General features: G+C 43.4%; 1 protein-coding gene across 1 annotated transcript in view; it reads left to right on the forward strand.

Moving 5' to 3' along the window:
* The first annotated feature begins 4440 nt into the window (after window positions 1–4440).
* PPM1H (protein phosphatase, Mg2+/Mn2+ dependent 1H) overlaps window positions 4441–20384 on the forward strand; it is a 131653-nt gene continuing 115709 nt past the window's right edge. Inside the window, exon 1 of the mRNA XM_071552314.1 lies at window positions 4441–5130. Within this exon, the coding sequence (XP_071408415.1) occupies window positions 4895–5130 (236 nt within the window). The 5' untranslated portion in view covers window positions 4441–4894. The remainder of the gene's footprint in view (window positions 5131–20384) is intronic.

Genomic DNA, 20384 nt, shown 5'->3' on the forward strand with positions numbered 1-20384 from the left:
CTGTGGATATTATATACATCTGTGATAACATGACACAGAAGTTTGTGTCTGCAGAAATGATGCGTTCATCTCACATTAGACCTACTTCTTCTCTTACCAAAGTCTTTGGGAGCTTTTCCATTGCTTTTATTCAAAGCATGAATAGCACAGGAAAGAAAACTTCACGTGAACAAGCAACATAAGGTATAAACAAGGTATGAGCTAGTAAGAGTTACACTGTTGAAATAAATTGCACATTCCTTTGAGACAGAACTCTGAATATTGCCATATTTTGCAAAATAAACAAAAAATGCCCTGCTTCTGAAATAATTTTTGTGATCAAAAAATATTTAAACACATCAAGTCAATGCACTTTCATTGGATACACTTTCAGCTACTTCACATAGTAAACTCTCTGCTCAAGTACTCATGAGCCAGAGTCAGAGTTTTCACAGCCAAGCAGATATTTCATTTTGCACACTTTTCCTTTATTTAAAGCGAATTTTGTTACAGTTCTTTTAAAAAGTGGCTAGAGAGGCAAAAATAAGATACAAGGAAATGGAATGAAGATGCATCAGGGGAGGTTCAGGCTGGATATTAGGGAAAGTTCTTCACTGAGAGGGTGCTTGGTCACTGGAACAGTCTCCTCAGGGAACTGATCACAGCATCAAGCCTGTCAGAGGTCAAGGAGCTTCTGGATGATGCTTTTAGCCCTATGGTTTAGTTTTAGGTTTAGTACTGCAAGGAGCAGAGAGTTGGACTCCATGATCCTTATGGGTCCCTTTCAACCTGAGATATTCTATGGTTCTATCTTATACCTACAGAGATTTTGTGATAGCCCCAAGCGTTTCTTTGCTGACTTGAAGTATTTGTCTCCTTTCCCCTATATTGTGGGTAACAAATTGATAACTGCAGGGCAGGACTGCCACTCAGAGGGATCTCAGAAGTGTGAAGAAATCGGCTGACAGGAACTTACTGAAGTTCACCAAGAATACATGCAGAGTCCCACAACTTGGATGACGTCAACCCATGCTGAGGGCTGACTGTTAAGAAGGCATTGTCATGGGAAAGGGTCTGAAGGTCCTGGCAGACAGGAAAGTGAGTATCAGCCACCAATGTGCCTTTGCAGCAATGAAGGTTAAACACACAGTGCAGTGTATTAGCAATAGTCAAGGGACGTGATCATGCCCATCTAAATGGCACTGATGAGATTGTGTCCAGTTTGGGGCTACCCAGCCAACCTACTGGACTGAGTCCAGCAGTGGGCCACCAAGGTTGTTGCAAGATGCTGAGACAAATGGATTTGTTCAGCTTTTAGAACTCAAGGCTAAAGTGAAGAAACCTTACTTCTGTTTTCATCTACCAAATGAGCGGGTATAGATTGGAAAGAATCATATTCTGAAAAGTAAATGGTGATGAGAGGCAACAGATACAAACTGCAACAACAGAAATCCCAAATGGATAGTGGGAAAAAAAATTAATGGATGGGTAGTTGAAGATCAGAACTGGTACCCAGAGAGGCTGTGGTATCTGCATCCTTGGAAATATTGAAAACTTGACTGGACAAGTTTCTGGACAATGTAACATAACTTTAAAGTTGGCCCTGTTTTGACAAACAAGTTGGAGCACATGATCTTCAGAAGTCATTTCCAATCAAAATTATTCTATCATTGCATGAAAGTTTAGAGTGTTTTCTGTGTAAATCTGTTTTCATCATGATCAAAATGCTCTTGAATTTGTTGAATGACAAATATGATGCATGGCAAGGTGACAAAACATAATTCAGATGGTTCAAAGAGCTCATATGAATGTGTTCTGGCCCACACACATCTTCACTAGCTTCCCAGCATGGTTAGCCATTCAGAGAGAAAAGTATATTTATCCCAATATCACAGATAAGTTTACATTTTAAAAAATTCCAACATGTCTTCTTTCCTTTGCATTACTCATGGATTGCAGAAGGACAGAGAGTTGGTTTTCAAACATTTGCACAGAGAATTCAGCTTCAAATTTTTATTTGAAGTCAATATCCAAACCTTTAGAGATCTACCCACCGCCAAAGCAAAATGTCTGGCTTCGACCAGATGGACCACAGGCTAGGAGATTTGGGGAACTTGCCCAGGCCCTGCCATTACTTCCTTTGAGAAGTGAGGCTTTACCTCTGACTCAAAAGTGAACATGATCCTGTTTCCCAAAGAGAACTGAAATTAAAGCATATCTATATTTTTCAGTATGAGAGGCCATATTGCACCTGCTGTACTGTTATATCCTTACAGCATTCTTGTGCCAGAGGCAAGCATCCACAGAATTTCAAACAGCACACAGATCTGTTTTGAGTGGTGAGCTGTTAAACTGTCTCCCCATATGTCTGATCTGAGCTTTTCCTTGTCATCTAGCAGAGATAATCATTGAAACACTAACAAGACCACACATACTCCCTTACATTTCTCCCTCATGTTTTGTGCAAAATAGTGACTACAGTGTGGGGCCAGAGGACAAACACTGCATTCTCTCTGAGTTTTAGTCTAAGATATTTTTAAAACTTTTTGGATCCAGTAAACAGTGCAGCTTCTCCAGGAATATACTTCATACCCTGTGAGGGGTAGAGGGATACATGTCAAGTTCTGCTTGTGTCCTTCTTCTCACTCCTATCTTCTCCTAGTGGCAGGTCCATTAAAACCTTAGTGAGGGAAAAGAGTACTGGAGTGCCTGTCTGATGAAAAAACACAGGCCATCCAGCAGACAAAAGATAGTATAAAAAGATTGTCCTCAGGTGGAAGGAACTGGGAATGAACTGGAACTGGATAAGTCAAATATGGTTCAGGCCACCAGAGTGGCTAAGGGGCTTTGGGAATCTCACCACCTCAACTTGCCTTTATGTGGAATGTCTTAATGTAGATGAACAACACCAAGACAGGGGGCTTATACAAACAAACAAACAAACAAACAAACCAACCAACCCAAAACCCACACCTCCCCAACAAAAACAACAAGCCAGAAAACAACAACAACAAACACTAACCTCCAACTGGGTTTTAACAGGCTTTTTGTTTCTTTTTTATTTATTTTTTTTTGTTTAAAGTCACGACCTCTGCAACATAACCAGGAAGCAAAGCAAAGCAAGCAGAAATACATGCACAAGAAAGATCCACAAGGTTTCCATTATATTATAATTGAAAGGTGAGTTATTAGTGTGAAGTATTTTTTTGACCGAAGAGAGGTTTACTGTTCCTCAAAATACTTTTAATATCAACCCTGGAAATTACTAAAAAAGAAATAGGAAAAATAATCACCTTGTCCCATAGGAGGTGTATATGTAATATTTAATTCAGGATAGATATTTTTCCAACTCTACTTCAGGAGGCACTTAACACACTCTTAGCATCCCTGTTCACTAATCTACTTTTGACTCTGTAGACTTTACTAATAGACAGCTTTAACATAAAAACTTGTGTCACATTATCTTTACATTGTTCATGTCTGTACAAAAGGAACCTGGAACACAGGCATTATTTGAACTCAGGTCTCCAGATATTGTCTAATAATCAGAAACTGAACAAGCTCACAAGGCTTATTCTCAAAAACTCTGTAACTGTGTTCAGTGGTATGCCAGCTGGTTTCTAGTATGAGCCAGTGTGATGACAGCTGATCATCCCCACTAGCCACATATGATGACTAACTGGCTTTCTCCTGCTAAGTTCTAGTACTGCACTGCACTCATGGCTTGCTGTACCTACCTGCTCCATTTTGCATGTCGCTGCCTTTCAGTGAGACACAGCTCCCAGGAGTGCTGCAGCATCACAGGGCACAGACAGAGCCATGCTACACAGGACAGACTTGCTACATACTCTCGTTGCATTCCCTTCAAACCTGTTTTCTTCAACCTTGGCACGCCCAAATGTGCAACCTTTCCGCACATTTGGGTGACCACCATGTGCAACTGACCCCCGGAAGTTATTTTTTTCTTCAGAGTATGACATAGTCAAAATGACAAAGCAAGAGAAGAAAGGGTTAAAACATCTCTGTCCTCAAATTTGGAGATGTTTAGGCCTGTGCTCCATGGCAGTACTTTTGCTGCTGACAGCATCCTCAAGGTCCGGCGATGCTCGGAGGCAGCCGGCACTGTCACTGCCCCACGGTCACCGCCGGCGGGGCTTGTCCCCGGGCAGGCAGCGGGCACACACAGCGGGCCGGCGGGAGGGCTCCCTCTCCGCCGCTGTCCCAGGTTCTTTCTTCTAACAAATGGTTTTGTGGAGGAAACATCCTTCCCATGTTTAAGAAGCAGAGGGCACGTAAACCCTCCAACTGGGAGCCTCGTCCCGCAGGATCAGCGGGCTCTGCCGGGGCTGGGACGGCGCTGTTTCAGCCCAGGGGCAGCAGGGACAGCGCACTGCGGGCGGCGACCTCCGGACCCCGGGGATGGAAACGCCTCCCGGGAGCTCATCCCGGGGCCGGCCGCGGGCAGGACGGCGGGTCGCGGCCGCATCGCTGCGGGCAAGCGGGGGCGGCCCCGCCGGGCCCAGGCTCCGCCCGCCGCACCTGCCGCGGGCCGCCCCCGGCGCGGGAGGCAGGCGGGGGCCGCCCGTGCCCGGCGTGTGCCCGGAGCCCGCCGGTGCCGCAGGAGGAGCAGGAAGCGCCCGGCGAATCCAGCCGCGCTATCACATGACTCAGCAGCCGCCGCCGGGCTGAGTTCACCCAGCGCCGCGCCGGGAGGGGGAACCTTCAATGAGGCCGCGGCCCCGCGGCTGCCCCTGAGCCCGCCGTGCCCCCGCCCTGCCCCGCTCGGCCCGGCGCCCCTTCTGCGGGAGCGCGGCGGGCGCTGCCGGAGCCGCCGCCGCTGCCCCCGCAGCGCTGCCCGCGGCGCGCCCCCTCCCCGCCCCGCGGCGGCCCCGGCGCTGCCGGCGGGGGTACTATTATGCTCACGCGGGTGAAGTCCGCCGTGGCCAATTTCATGGGCGGCATCATGGCTGGCAGCGCGGGCGCCGACCACGGCAGCGGCGCGGACTTGCCCCTCCGCTTCCCCTACGGGAGACCCGAGTTCCTGGGACTGTCCCCGGACGAGGTGGAGTGCTCCGCCGACCACATCGCCCGCCCCATCCTCATCCTCAGCAAGGACACCCGGCGCCTGCCCTGGACCACGGGCTACGCGGAGTGAGTACGGACCGCGGCCGCCGCGGCGAGCAGGTGAAGCGCGGCCGAGCCCGCCGCCCTCGCTGCCGGCGGACCGGCGGCGAAAGGCGGCGATGCCGGGGGACCCTCCCCTGGCGGGTGCCGGCGCTGCCGGAGGCGGCGGGAGCGCAGTCCCGGCCTGCGCGGCCCCGCGGGCAGCGGGAGCGGCGGGGGAAGCGGCGGGGTGGGCGGCATCCGCGGCGCCTGTGTCCGGCCCTGGCTGTAGCTCTGCACCTGGGTAGCGCCTTCTTGGGACCCAGAGGATGCGCAGGGTCTGCTGCCCTTGAAAGTGCCCGCAGGAGCCGTCGGTACCCGGACGGGCAAAGGATGGCAAGGGGCAGCACCGGGCTCCTCTACTCGTAGTGACGGCTCTGGGGGCGCAGGGGCCGAGGATGGGGTCCCCGCCGAGGAACAGTAGTCTCGGTTCTTGACCCTGGAACGAAAAAGGCTTTTGATAGGAAACCCGATTTGGTTTGTGCGGTTGTAAATGCTTCCCGCTGTCCAGGGAATAATGAAACGTATGCGGTTTGGGACACCTTCCTTGTGGACCTGGCAACCGTCGCACTCGCTGGTGGTGGCTGGTCACATATTCCCAAGTGCTTTCCAGGTGGGGAGACCCTTGAGGGACACAAGCTCCAAACTGAAAGAAAAATCCATTGGACAACCCCAGAGCTGGGCTGCCTTTCCCAGTGGTTTGTTTCCCTGACTCACTCATATCATGGTATTTACTTTAGAGGCTGTCTGTTCAGGACCTGGTTGTAGCCTTGCCAGCCAGGCAAAATACAGAGTGTTCATTCGGATGCATCCAGCTGACAGTGGGAGTAGCTGCGGAGGCAAGGCATGTCCTTGCACTTGATTCCTGGATTGGTAGACACATTATTTTCCTTGATGATAGTAGGGTGAACGACTCAGTACATTGTTTCTTTCTGTTAGAGACTTGAGCACGTCTGGCCATTTGTGTTGCTACCAACTCAGAGATTACAGAAGTTCAAGTGAATTAGCTCTTGAAGACTACAAGCTGTTTTGCTATAGTCTCTTCAGGCATACATGAATTCCCCCCAAAACTATTGCAAAATCTACGGTGAAGGCTTCATTTTGTTAATGAGCAATCACTACCTTTATTTAAAAGGTTGTTCTGTCATTGGGGATGCTGAAATTGGATGAGAGAGTTAAAGAATTTCAAATTGGATTGTTCTCAGATTATTAAAGTATTGAATAAGCTACTGAGCAATTCTCTGGGAACTGTAATTTGAAGTATTTTTAAGTAAGCTTTAATTGTTCTGCCGCTATAATAGTCCCTCAAAAACCAGTTGAAAGAGGTTCACTGGCTCCCAGATATGGACATCCACTGCTGACTACGAACTTCCCGGAGACTGTCTGGCAGAAAAACGTGGGTACTGGAAAGTGAAAGTGCAGGTCGACCCTGTTGACGAAACCTGATGTGAGGGAGTGTTTGGACATAAAGTAAATGGCTCTGGTGATTATGAAACCAGAACAACATACCAGGATTGTTATCATATACTTGTTACTCTTCCCTCTTAAGCTTTGAGTAGTTTGGTTAATTGGGAGGCGTACACTGGCTTTCTCAGTTCCTATTGTTATGTATGTGAAAAGAGATTCGCCTTTTGCTTTATCTTTGGTGTTTTGGGTTGTGGTTTTTTTTTCCGTTTTCCCCTTCCCTTCCGTTCCCGTGCAGTTACTGGTTCTAGTGTTGATTGAGCAGAGCTAAGTGAAAGGTAATACTCGTCAGAGGGGAAGAACAAGTGAATGTATTACTAGCTCTTCCCAGTAACATGTATTTGATGGTGCGTAATGGGGTTTCATTGTAACCAGAAGATACCAAAATGCTCGCTGTGCAGAAGCTGAGAGGAAAGCAGTGCCACCAAAATTGCATTGTCTTCCAAAGAAAAAGCGTTGATGAATAAAGAAAATGAAAATGTGGACAAATTCAGATTTTGCCATATATGACTTTTTTTAACTCCTACTAAGCTATTATCAGGCTTTCTGAAAATAATGTCAAGATTTCCTTTGAGGTATACATTGAAACTATGTTTTTCTTTTGGAACAAATTTGAGTTACGTAGAGAAAAAAAATGGCAAAAATACCAGGAAGGTGAAATTCTGAAATTTGTTGGCTTGGGGAAAGTAGGGCATAAAGTACTTTCATGCTATTATTTAGCATTTTGTTTGTGTCTGTATTAGGGAAACTATCAGAGCAAAGTTTGCCTTTTGTTACAGTACAAGTGAGAACTTGCAAGAATGTTTGGAGGAAGTTTGGTGTCCTCACGAGCTTGTAACATAACACAGAGGTCAGCCATTGAATTCACATTTTACTAATTTGCTTTGGTATGAAGACATCATAAAAGATGTGCCATACCTGCAGTGTGGAAAAATCCAGTTTCCCTGAGCTATTTCCTTCTCTGCATTTTCATGTTTTAGCAAATCAGTAAAAGTGATTCCAGTGTTTTGTTGATGGGAATACTGCTGGAAACAAAGGGATTTTTACTTCTTGAAGTTAAGGAGACGTTTGTTGCAGTTGTAAAACATGTCAGTTTACACATGATACTGGAACTGCTTGATGTCGTAATGTTGGTGTTTCATCAAAGATGGAGAAGGTGTTTTGGAGTTAGACCTAGTTCCCATGCAGGACTGAAGCGCTCTGAGTCTACAGAATACTATGTTTTTTTCAGGGAATTCCTCTTGTTTCTTTGATTCCTGAGGATCAGTATTTCTTACTAAACAATGTATTGGCAAGGAAACTCAACCTGTTGACTATTTCTGTTTCCTGGGATCTGTGTAGTATATGCCTGTTCATCTGTCTTGTTCCCCTGGAAGAAGCACTTCTCCTTCTTTCCTTTTTCTTCCTTCTCTTGTACTGAACTTCTTTTGTAATGAGTATTTTTGCAATATTGCTCATATGTGTCATATTTTTTAACTTATTTTTAAAATTACCTACTTATCTCTGTTGTTGTATACTGAAATGCAATTTAGCCTTTATTTTTTATTATTAACTTTAATAATGTGATCATTATGCAAAACATGTAGACAGGCAAATGAAATCTTCAAAAAGATACTTGGTGCTGGGATAAAACATCATTGCCTCCTAAAATTTCAGTGGGAATCCCATAGGGACTCAGCTTTCCTTAGTCAGTAAGCAGCCTGAAAATTGTCTTCTGCTATGACTGTCCTACTGTCTGTTCTGCAAGTGGGAGACCTGAGACCTTCAATTTCATTTCACGTCATACTACAGGATGGCAAAAGGCCAGCAGAGGTTTGAAAGAGATATTCTTACACCACAGACACTTGTTTAATGATATCAAACTCCATTGAAGCAAAATGAAAATTGTATCCCACTTCCAGTAAACTTTTTAATTGTCTTTAAAGATACAATTTTATTTATAAATAAACTTTTCATTTTAATCAAGGGCATCCTTAACACATTTTTTTGCATGTGGTTAGCTGATGTGCATCAGGAATGACCCAGGGAGAAGGTAGTCTGTTAACAAACATTCCTTTAAGTCTGCCTTTAATTCAGAGGTCTAAGGAGATTTACTGCTCTCTGAAAAGTTAAGTGATTTATTTGAGGAAGAGGGCGGTGGAAGGGATCCTGCCTGACACTTTATTTACTTGTTGCTTTCCCTCCCCTTTTTGAGCAGCTGTGCTCTCGAGGCCATCGGGTTCTTTTAGACTTTTCCTTGTCTGAGCCACGAGCTAGCTTCTGAGCCATGGATTGCCCTGTTACTGGGAGGGAAATTTCTTCTTTGCTGTGCTGTGTTATGACTATTTCCCTGCAGAACTGCTGCTATTAATTTGCCCTCAGCCCCAGTGTTAAATTCTGAAAGTAACTGGTGAATTAGAGGCAGCAGCGTAGAGTATGTAATGTGAAGTGGCTCATATGGTATTAACTGCATCCAAACTCTACCCAGAACATTATTTTTCACCTTTTCCTTTTCTACTTTTTCTTGTTCCCTTTGTAAAGGTAGAGGATGAACAGGATGTAGCAGAGCCTTCCTCTCCTGGTTGAATTCCCTTGTCTACATATGGTACAATAAAATAGATGCTAAATTTGCAAATGACAAAGAACTAGCCTGCTGCTTATGCTGGTGGAGTTGCAGAGAAACTGAGTAGCGTTTTGTGGCAGAAAAATGACATTAGTAATTTTCCGTTTATTTTGAATGTGTCTTCCTCGTAGTACAGAATTCAGTACTAAAATCACTTTCCTAAGCTTAAGAATCCCGGGGATGGGACCATAAAAACCTGATCTTGTGTCGCATGCATTCCTCTCTTTGCATTTGCTTTTCTGCCATCTCTTTGGAGAACATCAAAAGGTACTATTAAGTACACTTTAGGGGCAGGAGGAAAGGTCAATTCTATGTTGTCTGTGACCTTATGCAAAGGGCACTTTTGTCTGCCTTTTATAATTCCTTTTTTAAAAAAATAATAAATGAAACTTTAGGTATCTTTGCAGTTCTGAGTTAGAATAGGTTTCCAGAAACTTTAGTTTACCAGTGTGTGTGTTGCTTGGCTTATAAAGTCAATTTATTATCCCAGCGGTGCCTTTTGTTTGATGAGGCAAAGTCCAGGCTCTTTTTCCATAATGTTTCATTTCAGAGATACTGTGGTTTCTCTGCTCTGCAGGCCTGCAGTAGAAATTACATTTTCTCTGCGGTGTGGTGGCTACTGACCCATAATAAATGCAGAGTTGTAGGTGAAGTATGATGACTCTGTCCTTCTACAGTATTATTATAGTGGCAAGTTGTTACAGTTGAAAATGAAAATGAGGGGGGGAAGTTCAGGGATTTTTTTTTCTACTCTAAGTACTGGTTGTTTTGTAAGGCTGATGGTGTTGCATCATAATTTCTCATGCTGTTACTTAGCTTGTAGGAAATGAATGTATATGGGAATTGACTTGAGGTTTTTCTCAGTGACCATAAATATTTGTGTGAGTTAAGATAACACAGAACTATTTTTCCACATGAAGTACCTTTCATGTTCTGTCTAGACTGAGCTATTTATACAAATGTTAAACATTGTAATAACAATCTGAAGCAGGTGAAAGTTTAACACATCAGTGAGATGAGGTAAACCAAAGCAGATTGCCCGTCCTGAGTTGAACAATATTTTGATGTTGGAGCGTAGCATAGGGCTTGCAGCTACTGATCACTTACTCTAATCCCCATTGCCTCTTATTAACAGGAGTAAACAGCACAGTCCTGCTCCTGTGAATTGAAAGTTACAGTCTTATTTCTGGCAGCTAGTCTTTCTAACCCTCAGCTGGGAGCATGACTCATGCACCATCAGTAAACACATTCTTGTATGTATTCTGTTTGGTACAAATTTCAGGAGGATGATACTCCTGGGAAAAGGAATACCTTTTTAATCTTGTTCTGTTTGGCTATCTCCTCAGGTTAAGTACACAGAAATTATTAATTGCTTTTCTTTTTAAACTTTTTAAGAATTGTTTGCAATTCTCTTTGTCTGGATAAAATTATGTTCCTTTATTCTTTTTGTAGTTCAGAACATAAGACTGCGTAGGACCTGATGAATGAGCTATAAACTGAAGTCCCATACATGTACCTAAAGACAAGTCTTCCTGTGTATGAATTATGCTTCTATGCATAATGATAGAGAGTTTCAGTAATCACTTTTCTTGTGTAAGAGCTTATGCTATAGCATCTAATATTTATGTAATACCTCTAATCTGCCAAGTGCATTGCAAGTAATAATTTCAGAATAACCCTGGAGAAAAATGTGTATGTGTAAATGTACTGGTTCCTTCAGGTGAAAAAAATGCAGCAGCAAGGATGAGTTTCAGCAAGAGATTTGATACAGATGTGGTGAGTGAGTCCTGAGTTTTAGGTTCTGTGTTTTGACAACACACTTATTTTTCCTGCCGTTATGTGCTTGGCTTTTCCTATGCAGTCTGTGATTTCATAGAACAGGAGTAAAAGGAGAAAAATAAGAAAGGAAAAAGATGATAAATCTTGTGCTCAGGTATTTTTAATGTTGTCTATGTTGCACAAACAAGATTCCTAATGAGACAAGTATGAAATTCATCCCTCTAAGCTATCCTGTATCACTAGTCCTTCAGAGACTTAAGGCATGTGCTGTCTCACATGTTTCTGAAAGGCTTGCTTGAGCATGGTCTCAGCTTCTGAAACCAGAGGGTGACTTGTGTACTCCCAGGTAGGCTTTCTTTGGCCTCTTCTGCCTTGGCCCAGGTGGCAATTGGCACATGTTACCTGCAAGTGCTCCAGCTTTATTCATTTGTCTTGGTTGCAGCTGCATCACTTGGGAAAGGTGTAAGTGGGAATGGCCAGCACAGTTAACATCACGCCATAGAGTAATCTGACAGGGCTGTGCCCCTTGGGGTGAACTGCTTTGAGCCTGTGAATGTGATCAAATGAAACATGCTCAGTTTGACCTTGGAAGGAAGCAGTGCTGCAAAGCACAGGTCATTCCTGTGATGGAATCTGTGTGCTACTTGAGAAAGAAATATGGTTTGTGGGTTTAAGGATTGGGTTGAGTCAGCTGAATCCCAAGTAAGTCTTGAAGTGGGGAATCACCATTAAAGAGTGCAGGGAGATGATTTGGACAGGGCAGATATAGCAGCTTTGCTGTGGCATGAGGCTGGCATAGTGCTATATCTCTGCTGGAGCAGCCTTTATGAGGAAGATAGAGCCTCCTGGATCCCTTCTAACCTGGATCTTAATCTGTGTCCTTTTGGATTTCTGTTCTGCTTGAATTTGCTGCTCTAAAATGCAAGAGGTCCTACTGGGCAGCAGCACCTTAGTGTTAACTGTGTCTTTTGTTGTCTCTGTCTAATGATTTTTTAATTCTTCCTTATTGAACAGAAAGAGAAAGGTGACTTGTAAGACTTGGTTCCCATTGGACCAGTCACATTTACCTGGCAGGGTATATGTTTGGGATGGTCGGCTACAATACACAGAATTATGCAGAGGGGTTTCCTGATCATAGGTCAGGTAGAGAAGGTCACAGTTTCAAGTGCTCAGGGTGCAAAACAGTTAGCAGAGCTGGTGAGAGAAATTCCATGTTATGTTGAGCCCCTCTACCCCCCCAAATCCAACAGACATGGGGTGGAAGTTTTATTGCATGGTAATTACACAAGTTCAAGCAGGTAGGAGGTGGCCAGCAGGTCCACTGAAGCCATTTGACTGGTCTCCCTGCTGTTTCCCCCATCCAGCAGCACTCTTGCTGTCTAGTAGATGCTGCCAGCTGTAGTTGTGGTTACAAGTGGCAGTGGCTAAGTCGTTGATGCTGTATGAGCTATTCAATAGGTAGGCGAGTGTTTGTCTGCAAAGTTTAACATTCTCCAAATAAATACTGCACACTATATTTCATTAGAGGGCAGCTGTGCCAGGGTAAAGCCAGCCAAAGGGGATGTCTCTGGTTCTTCATCACAGCATAGTTTAATTGCTGAAATCTGAGACACGGAAGGAGAAAAATAACAACCAAGCTGAGGCAGTCACCATTAGCAAGTGCAGGAGGGGATGTGGGCAATGCATAACTGGGGAATGCCAAAATACAGACCCTGTATGTGACTCAGCACTCAAGCTGGTTTAAAAAAAGAAAATTAAGAAGAATTATTAGTGGGTTGTTGCGGGCAGGGAACTTTCTGGCAAGAAGCCGGGTGACAAATCAAGAGTTTTGCTCATTGTTTGTAATCTGTATTTAACACAGGTTTAAGGGGAAGAGAATCTACTGAGGGAGTCCAGAGATGCTTGAGGTACAAGGATATGGGCTGTGCTGTGTCCTCAGAGAACCTTTGTGATCACCCCAAATGATCACCTAAATGCACCTTCTCCTAAATGGTCTTCATCCCCAAGACAAGCAGGAGTCAAGTGGGTCTGGTCCTCTGAAAGAAAAGAGGGCAGCATCATGTCAGCCTCTCCTCTGGTGTGGGGAAATCTGTCTGTCCATCTCTTTCACTTGTCATAATGCTAGGTTGTCTTTAATTCTATGATCGATGCCAGACCTTGTGAAATGGTCTTCTTGTGAAAGTAGGTCCAAGGTCCTGGTGGTGACTGTTGCATAAAGGTGAATAACCATTTCCAGTCTCTTTTTTTTCCTCCCTCTTTCTTCTTTTTGAAGTGCTACCATAAGGTGTAATCTGTCTTGACTGATTGTTTTTGATGCCACTCAGGCTCTTTTGCAGGCAGTGGTAATGACATTGAAACTGGGATCTGAGGTGGTCAGCTTTCCCTCATTTCAGGGAGAGAGGGTGAGGGAAAAGGGTAGGGAAATGTGCTGTTCCTTTCATGCTTTCCATGGTGGTATTCTGCTACAATAAGGAAGAAACAGGCTGAGCTTTGATTGCATCTGATGTCCAGCATACCACTGCTTCAGAAATCCTGCAGCAGTGTCCTTGGACTGGCATTAGAGATCTGTGAGATTGTCCTTTCATAGGCATAGCTCCGTTTCCAAAGTCTTTGCAGTTAATTTCTTCTTTTATTTAATCTACTGGTCCCATAGCTAAGTGCCTTTGTGCTGTCCTGTGTACCTACCCAACTGAGTAAAAGTAGAGACAAGAGGTGAGTTCTTTCCTCATGTCTGCCCCACCCCTCACTGAGCCCTTCTGGATTTCCCTGATTTGTTCCTTTGTCCTTTATGTCATGTTATGGTAATTTCTGCTTTCCAAACTCCCTGCAGAGAGACAAAAGAGGTCCGGCTTCAGCCAAGTTCTGCAGCAGATCTTTTTTTCTCTTTTTCTTTTCTTCCCCCCCTGTACCAACATTGATTCATTCAGGCCAAATATGATTTCTCTATCTTTAGGTATGTGTTAGAGACTTCCTCAGAAAGGGATGATGCGTAGGGCACATTTGTAATGCTGTAAAATACCTGTGAGTCAGAACGAACAATCTGGTTCTTGGTGGAGTCTTATGTTGGAGGTGAGATTGAGGACACATCTCCTGCTCTTACAACTTGAAAAATGGTCCATGTTGTGCAGAAGTCTTGCAAGGAGAAAAAAAAATTATCTTGCAGTTCACCAGACATCCCTGTATTTTCCAGATGTGGCAGGTCACCATGTGGACAGTGATGTGAGTTCTCATCCCTCAGTTCTTTCCAAAACAGCAGTTTCAGCCTGTTACCCAGCCATGAAAACTTGATATCCTTTCCCTGTGTTAAAACAGAATCCCTTCTATGATGAACTATCTGGGCAGGGATTTTGTCCTTTTATTCAGGTGTGGTATTTAAAGACATAGCTCTTTGAAGGCTAAGAAAATATCGTAGGCATTACTACTTGAATTTCAGGTGCATTCTGTTAAGTTTTGGAACAGTTTGAAGGAAAAGAGGGTTAGTGCTGGAAAAAGAAGTTGCCAAAAGTATCACTGCTTTTTAAAAAATTATTGTTGTTATTAATTGTTCTTTTCCCCTTCTTTCTTGAAAAAAATTGCTGTTTTGTCACTGCTTGTGGACTTTTTTCTTTTTGATTTGTAATCTCTGCTGCTTGTCTATGAGGAGGAGAGAGCAAGAAGCTGTGAAACTTAATACTGAGATGCAAATCTTCCTTTACTCTCTGGCTGGAAAGAGCACTCCTTAAATTGCTTCAGGCCCCAAGCATTGTAACTGAGCGTAGGGTCCTCTCCGTAGGTTCAGGCTTGCAGTGAATGATCAGTTTCAAAGGCAGGAACTGCTGTGTAAAATTCATGTCCCTTGCTGATCAGGCTCAGGAAGCAGCTGAACAGCTGTGCTCATACCCAAGAGTGCAAAGGGTCGCACCTCCATTGGTTTCAGTGGCTGTGGGGGAAGCTTAGTGCCTCTTCCTCTGTCCCATTGCATCCCCATCACTGTTAATTCCACTGGCTCCATGACTGTGCATCTGTCTTGGCAGGATGAGTGAGGGTCCTGGTTTTTTATTTGTTCAGCAGTACGTGATGCTTTGCAGAAGCCTTTGCAGTAAAACCATGTTCCTTAAATTTTTGGTTATAAGTGGTTTTTAAAACAGCATTTTGAGGAAAGTGCTTTTTCTTATGAATTTATATTAAGGATCTTTGTTTCATGAATGAATGTTAAATTTTGGAGTTGAAATTATATTTATTTGAACTAGTTTTTTTTCTGTTTGCTGAACCTATTTGTAGGTGTCGTGACTGAAAAAAAAAGGTTGGGTTTTTTCCCCATTTCTTTCCAAGGATTTGATCTACATTCAAACTTGCAATGTTTATCCTCTAGAAACTTTAAAAGCTATACAGTGAAACCTGCGTTGTATGTGTGGTGCCAGGGGGGGTGGAATGTGCTTTTAGATATTGTTATTTGGGTAGACATTTCAAAATGGAAAATACTGATCATAAAGCTAACCTCAGTATTTACTGCTGTTTATGTCATGACAGAGATCAAAGTTTTATGTGTGGCTGGTTTGATATGAGTGACTTACATTTTGCAGAATGTAAATAGAAATTTTTCTTCCCTTCCTCTCACCCTTTGGAGAAAAAAATAATAGTTTTTCAGCTATTTTCATGTGCCATTTGAAGGTAAGAACTTAGTCATATATGCTCTGAATCATAATGAAGGAAGACATTAAAATGTACACTGATGTCTTTAAAGAAAGGTATATTAGCATCAGACTTGGAGGGCGATTTCTTCTCCTTTACCCTTACCTTGTCACTCCTTTCATTAATCACATCTCCAGTCCTGTGCTTTCAGTTAATTTCTTTGTTCTTCTCAATAAATTTTAATTAAGAGCAGTGTTGCCAGAGCCCTTGCAAAATGTAGATGGGAACTTCTTTAGGCTGGGGCTCCCTCTGGCCTACTCCTCAATGTCATTTTAAGGTCTCTGTCCCTCTCTGGAAGTGAGAAGCTGGGAATTACAGTCTGGTTAGTTCCTTTGGCAACCTCTCCAGAGTAATCCCTGAAAATCCTAGTTCTGTGGATGGTAATTCTATTAGCCGTTCAGCAAGCTGAGTCTGGAAGAATGCAGCTGCTGTGTGGGAATGTGGGAAGTTCCCCATCTCTGCCTTTAATCTTGCTTTTAGAGGGGGAAAAAGTTATAGGCTAATGGGATTAGCTGTAATTCCATTCTTGCTTGGTTTCAGAAAAGTGCCTGATTCCTAAATTGCAAGCCAGTTCTGTGAAGCGCTTTTGTAGAGGGGACAGGGAATTATTTTGGTATTTGGCTCATCTGTCTTTGAAAAAGCATTGGAATCAAGAGGAGAAACTCATATAGGCAGCAATGAGTTTCTAGTTTTTGTTGTATATCATAATTTAAAAACTGGAAATGAAGAGCACGTAAATGGAAACACAAAATGAGCACAATCCTTTTAGGTACCTAGGTCTGTGTATAAACAGCACAGAACAACTTCTGCACACTGGGATTTGCTCTTCAGGGCTTTGCAGGCCCCCAGGTTTACATTGGGATTGTGTTATTTGCTGGTATGTGATGGCTGCTGCTGCTGGGACTGGTGATGTGGTTTGTTTAATGCAGACCAGGGACAGAGCTGTCTCTAATAAAAGCTGTGGCTTCTACCTGAAGTGAACAATCTGGGGACTTTTTTCCCATTGAGGCATGTCTTTTTCCTTTCAGTGCTGAGGGAACAAGAGTGTGGTCTTCTTTGGGAGTGCCTGGTGTGAGGTGTTAGAAACGCTGTTTGGTGGTGGAGAGGGGCAGAGGCAGAGGCAGGACCCTCGGTGCCAGGCATGGAGCACCAGCCTGACCCTGTGTGGGGCACAGACAGCACACGCTGGGGGGGCACACGTGGTGTCCTCTGGCGTGGAAGACAAAATGCAACCTGAGCAGATTGGTGGTGCTCACAGGTTCTCTGCTCTCCCACGGCCACTGTTTGGGGAGAAGGAAGTGTTGCTCTCATCAGCTCAGCCTGCTTTCTATTTCCAGGGGAAAGGAGGGAGAAGGCAGAAAAATACTTTGTTTGTGTCTTGTCTGGTCGAGAAAATGGAAATAAATGTGGTACTCTTGGAGTCAAATGCTGCCTGAACCCTTTGTAGTGAAGAGCTCTGGAGAGAGATGAGTTCAGAGGACTTAGTGTGTTGCTTTTTGCTCAAGCAGCAAATTTGAGGCACTGCAGCTTAAAGAAATATTGTTAATTGAGGCCTTTCCTTGAATTCCTGTCAGGTTCCCCTTCCTCTTGTGCCCTTTCTGGGGCCTGAGGCAGGAAGGTCTGGGTGGCAGCTGCCCCTGGAGTCCCTGGAAAGGGAGGGCAGTGCCTGGGCACTGCTGGAAGGGTGCCTGGCCAAGCTGCTTGGTTCAGTTCCTGAGGGAGCAAATTCACTGAAAAGGAGTATTATTCACTTTTGTCTCCTGTGTCAAGTTGGCCTCAGGTGTTGATCCTCTCACAGTAGTTCAAATGCTTGAGAGAGACAATGCTGTAGCAATGAAATGGTGCGATACTAATCCTATAAATTTATAGACTTAGTCAGCTGATGTTTTGAGAGGTGGTGTAGGACTGCCTTGTTTACAAATAAAAACTATCACTTTGTTTTATTAGGGTGCAAGACACCCTGCCTCTCTTGCACTTGTTTATAACACTGATGGTTTGGTATGTGGTGTCACTGCTGTCCTCCCTCACAGCTTTCTCTAAGGCTAGAAAACCTCTTTAGGCTATCAAATAAATAACTAGGTCTTTAACACAACAGCAACAAATAATGCTCAAAGTTCCTCCCATTATCAAATAATCAAAGAGAGATTCTCTGTTCTTCTTTTCCTTTTAAAATTGTAACATACTACTTGGAGAACACTAGATGAGTAACTAGATGGATTTAATCTTGGAGAAATGTAGCAGTGTTTGGCAAGGATAATTTGAAGTAGTCTTACACAGGTATGGATTTTGAAATTACAGTTACCCCTCTAATATCCTGCTGGAAAGCATGCCAAAATGGTTACTCCATCAAGCAAAAAGCCAAAGAAAGTGTTAGTGTACAATCAAAGTGGGATGTGATAGTGGAAAATAGATTGTCTCTGTAAAGTCTACATTTAAACCCCTGTTAAGACTGACTGTGCTCACCCTTAATTATTGACAGAGCTAAAGAGGAATGATGACTATGGAAAAAACGTGGTAGGAAACAGCGGAGTTGAAAGAAGAGGAACAAAAATGCAGCCTACAAAACCATGAGAGAGCACACTGAAGGCAGGCTAAGTATTTTTGTATTGAGGAAGACAGAAAATAAGAGGCTGTAAACAGTGATAAAGATAATTCTTCCTTGTGTAACTTAGAGTATGTGGGCAGAATTAATTGCATAAGGACATACCAAAGAAATCTTTTACAACTGTAGGTCAGGGTCTTGTGTTTCATGAAGTGCTGAGACTATGGATCTAAAGGTATCTAGATACAGGTATCATGAAAACCCAGAATCCCCTCCTCGTCCTTTTCTTCTTGAAAATAAAGGAGAGAGAACCTTTCATGTTTGTTGCATGGCAGAGGTCTCTACTGGTCATTAAGGGGATTGCTCTGCCATGGGTGGGTTCATTCCTGAATTAACCTGGCATTTTTCATGCTTCTACCTGGAATACCTGGATTTGCCTGTGCAGCAGAAAGCAATGCAATTAGTGGGACACAAACTGAGCTGCTGAGAAAATTCTTCCAAAGTTGTTTGTTGTTAGAATGATAATCCAGAGTATTGTAGTTTAACTCCAGCTAGAAACTAAGCACCAAGATATATATTCGCTCACTCCCCCACAGTGGGATGGGGGAAAGAAGCAGACACTCAAACCAACAACAGTTTAATAGGTAAACAAAAGCTGCACACACAAACAAAGCAAAGCAAGGGATTCATTCACCACTTCCCATGGGCTGGCAGGTGTTACAGCTATTCCCAGGGCAGCAAGGTTCCATCCTGCATAACAGCTACTCGGGGAGACAAGCACCATCACTCCAAACATCCTCACACTTTGTTTTTCTTCTTTCCCCCAACTTTTATTGCTCAGTATGATGCCATGTAGCATGGAATATCCCTTGGATCTGTTGGAGTCAGCTGTCCTGGCTGTTCTCTGACCTCTCTGTGCACACCCAGCCTGTTTGCGGGGGGTGTGGAGTGAAAAAGCAGAAAAGTTGCCTTGATGTAATGTAAGCCCTACTCTGCAATAATGAAAACATCTTTGTATTGTTAATGCTATTTTCAGTACAAATCCAAAACATACCCTCTGTACAAGGTCCTATGAAGAAATTTAACTCTATCCCAGGCAAAACCAGTACACAGAGGAAATGCCAAAATGTGGGAGAAGGCCCTTCCCTGGAGACTGGACTAGAAATTGAAAGTGTCAGCACAAACTATACCAATAAGTGGTGTGTAACTTTTCTACATGGGGAGAAAATCCTTTTAGAACATAACCTCTTTTAAGAGTGGAAAGTATTTTCATTTTAGGAGTCTATATTTAAAAACTGCAGAAAGCAAGTTTTTTTTGTTCAAAGACTGATGTGTTTATTTTATGGTATTCCAAAGTAAGAGCTTTTCCTCAGCTGAGAATTGAGGAAGGCTACCTCATCAAGAAGAAAAATAATTACTACTGGACATTGGTATCAGGTGACATCTTATTCCTTGTCTTTCAGTTTCTTTGTAATATTTTAACTCGTGTTTCTGAAACAAAAAGGCAGAAGAACTACATCCTTATACCTATTCATTTTTTTTCTCTCTTTTGGGATCTCCTGTTGACAGTTCCAGCTCTTTAACAGCATCACAGACCTATGGGGATTGTTATTGCTTTCCTCAGTGTTTCAAGAGTACTACTTGGAAAAGACTCCACAAAAATCAAGTGAACATACTGCTACGGTAAACAATCAAACATTGTCACAGCCAGGTTATAAGGCACAAAAGATCTGTGACTAGCAAATGGATTAGTCATAAAGAATCATTGAACAAATAGCTCAGTCTGGAGGAACGGCAAGGTGGTGTTGACTTAGAAAGTAGAAATGGAGTTTGGAAATTGTTCCTCATTTGAGGGCTTTAACAAGACCTGAAGGAACTAAAGTATATCCAGTAAAGCAGACATAGTTTGAAGGAATTGGATCAGATGGGATTTGTTCTCTACACAGAGAAAGGCACTTGCAGTACAAAAGCTCTTGGCACTCACAGTAGTGTGTCACACAGCATAGTGAGGGGTGTAGGTCATATATGGAGCTATGATACCATTTTTCAGGAGAGATTATCTTCCCCAAAATTAAAAGGATGTTTGGAATGTGTGAAAAGAGATGGGGGGTTTTCATATATAAGGCATGAAGTAATCTTGTTTAGGAACACTGCTGATAGAACATCTTATACTGTTACCCTCCT

The sequence above is a fragment of the Pithys albifrons genome, chromosome 3, assembly GCF_047495875.1.
Source record: "Pithys albifrons albifrons isolate INPA30051 chromosome 3, PitAlb_v1, whole genome shotgun sequence".
Classification (NCBI taxonomy): Eukaryota; Metazoa; Chordata; class Aves; order Passeriformes; family Thamnophilidae; genus Pithys; species Pithys albifrons.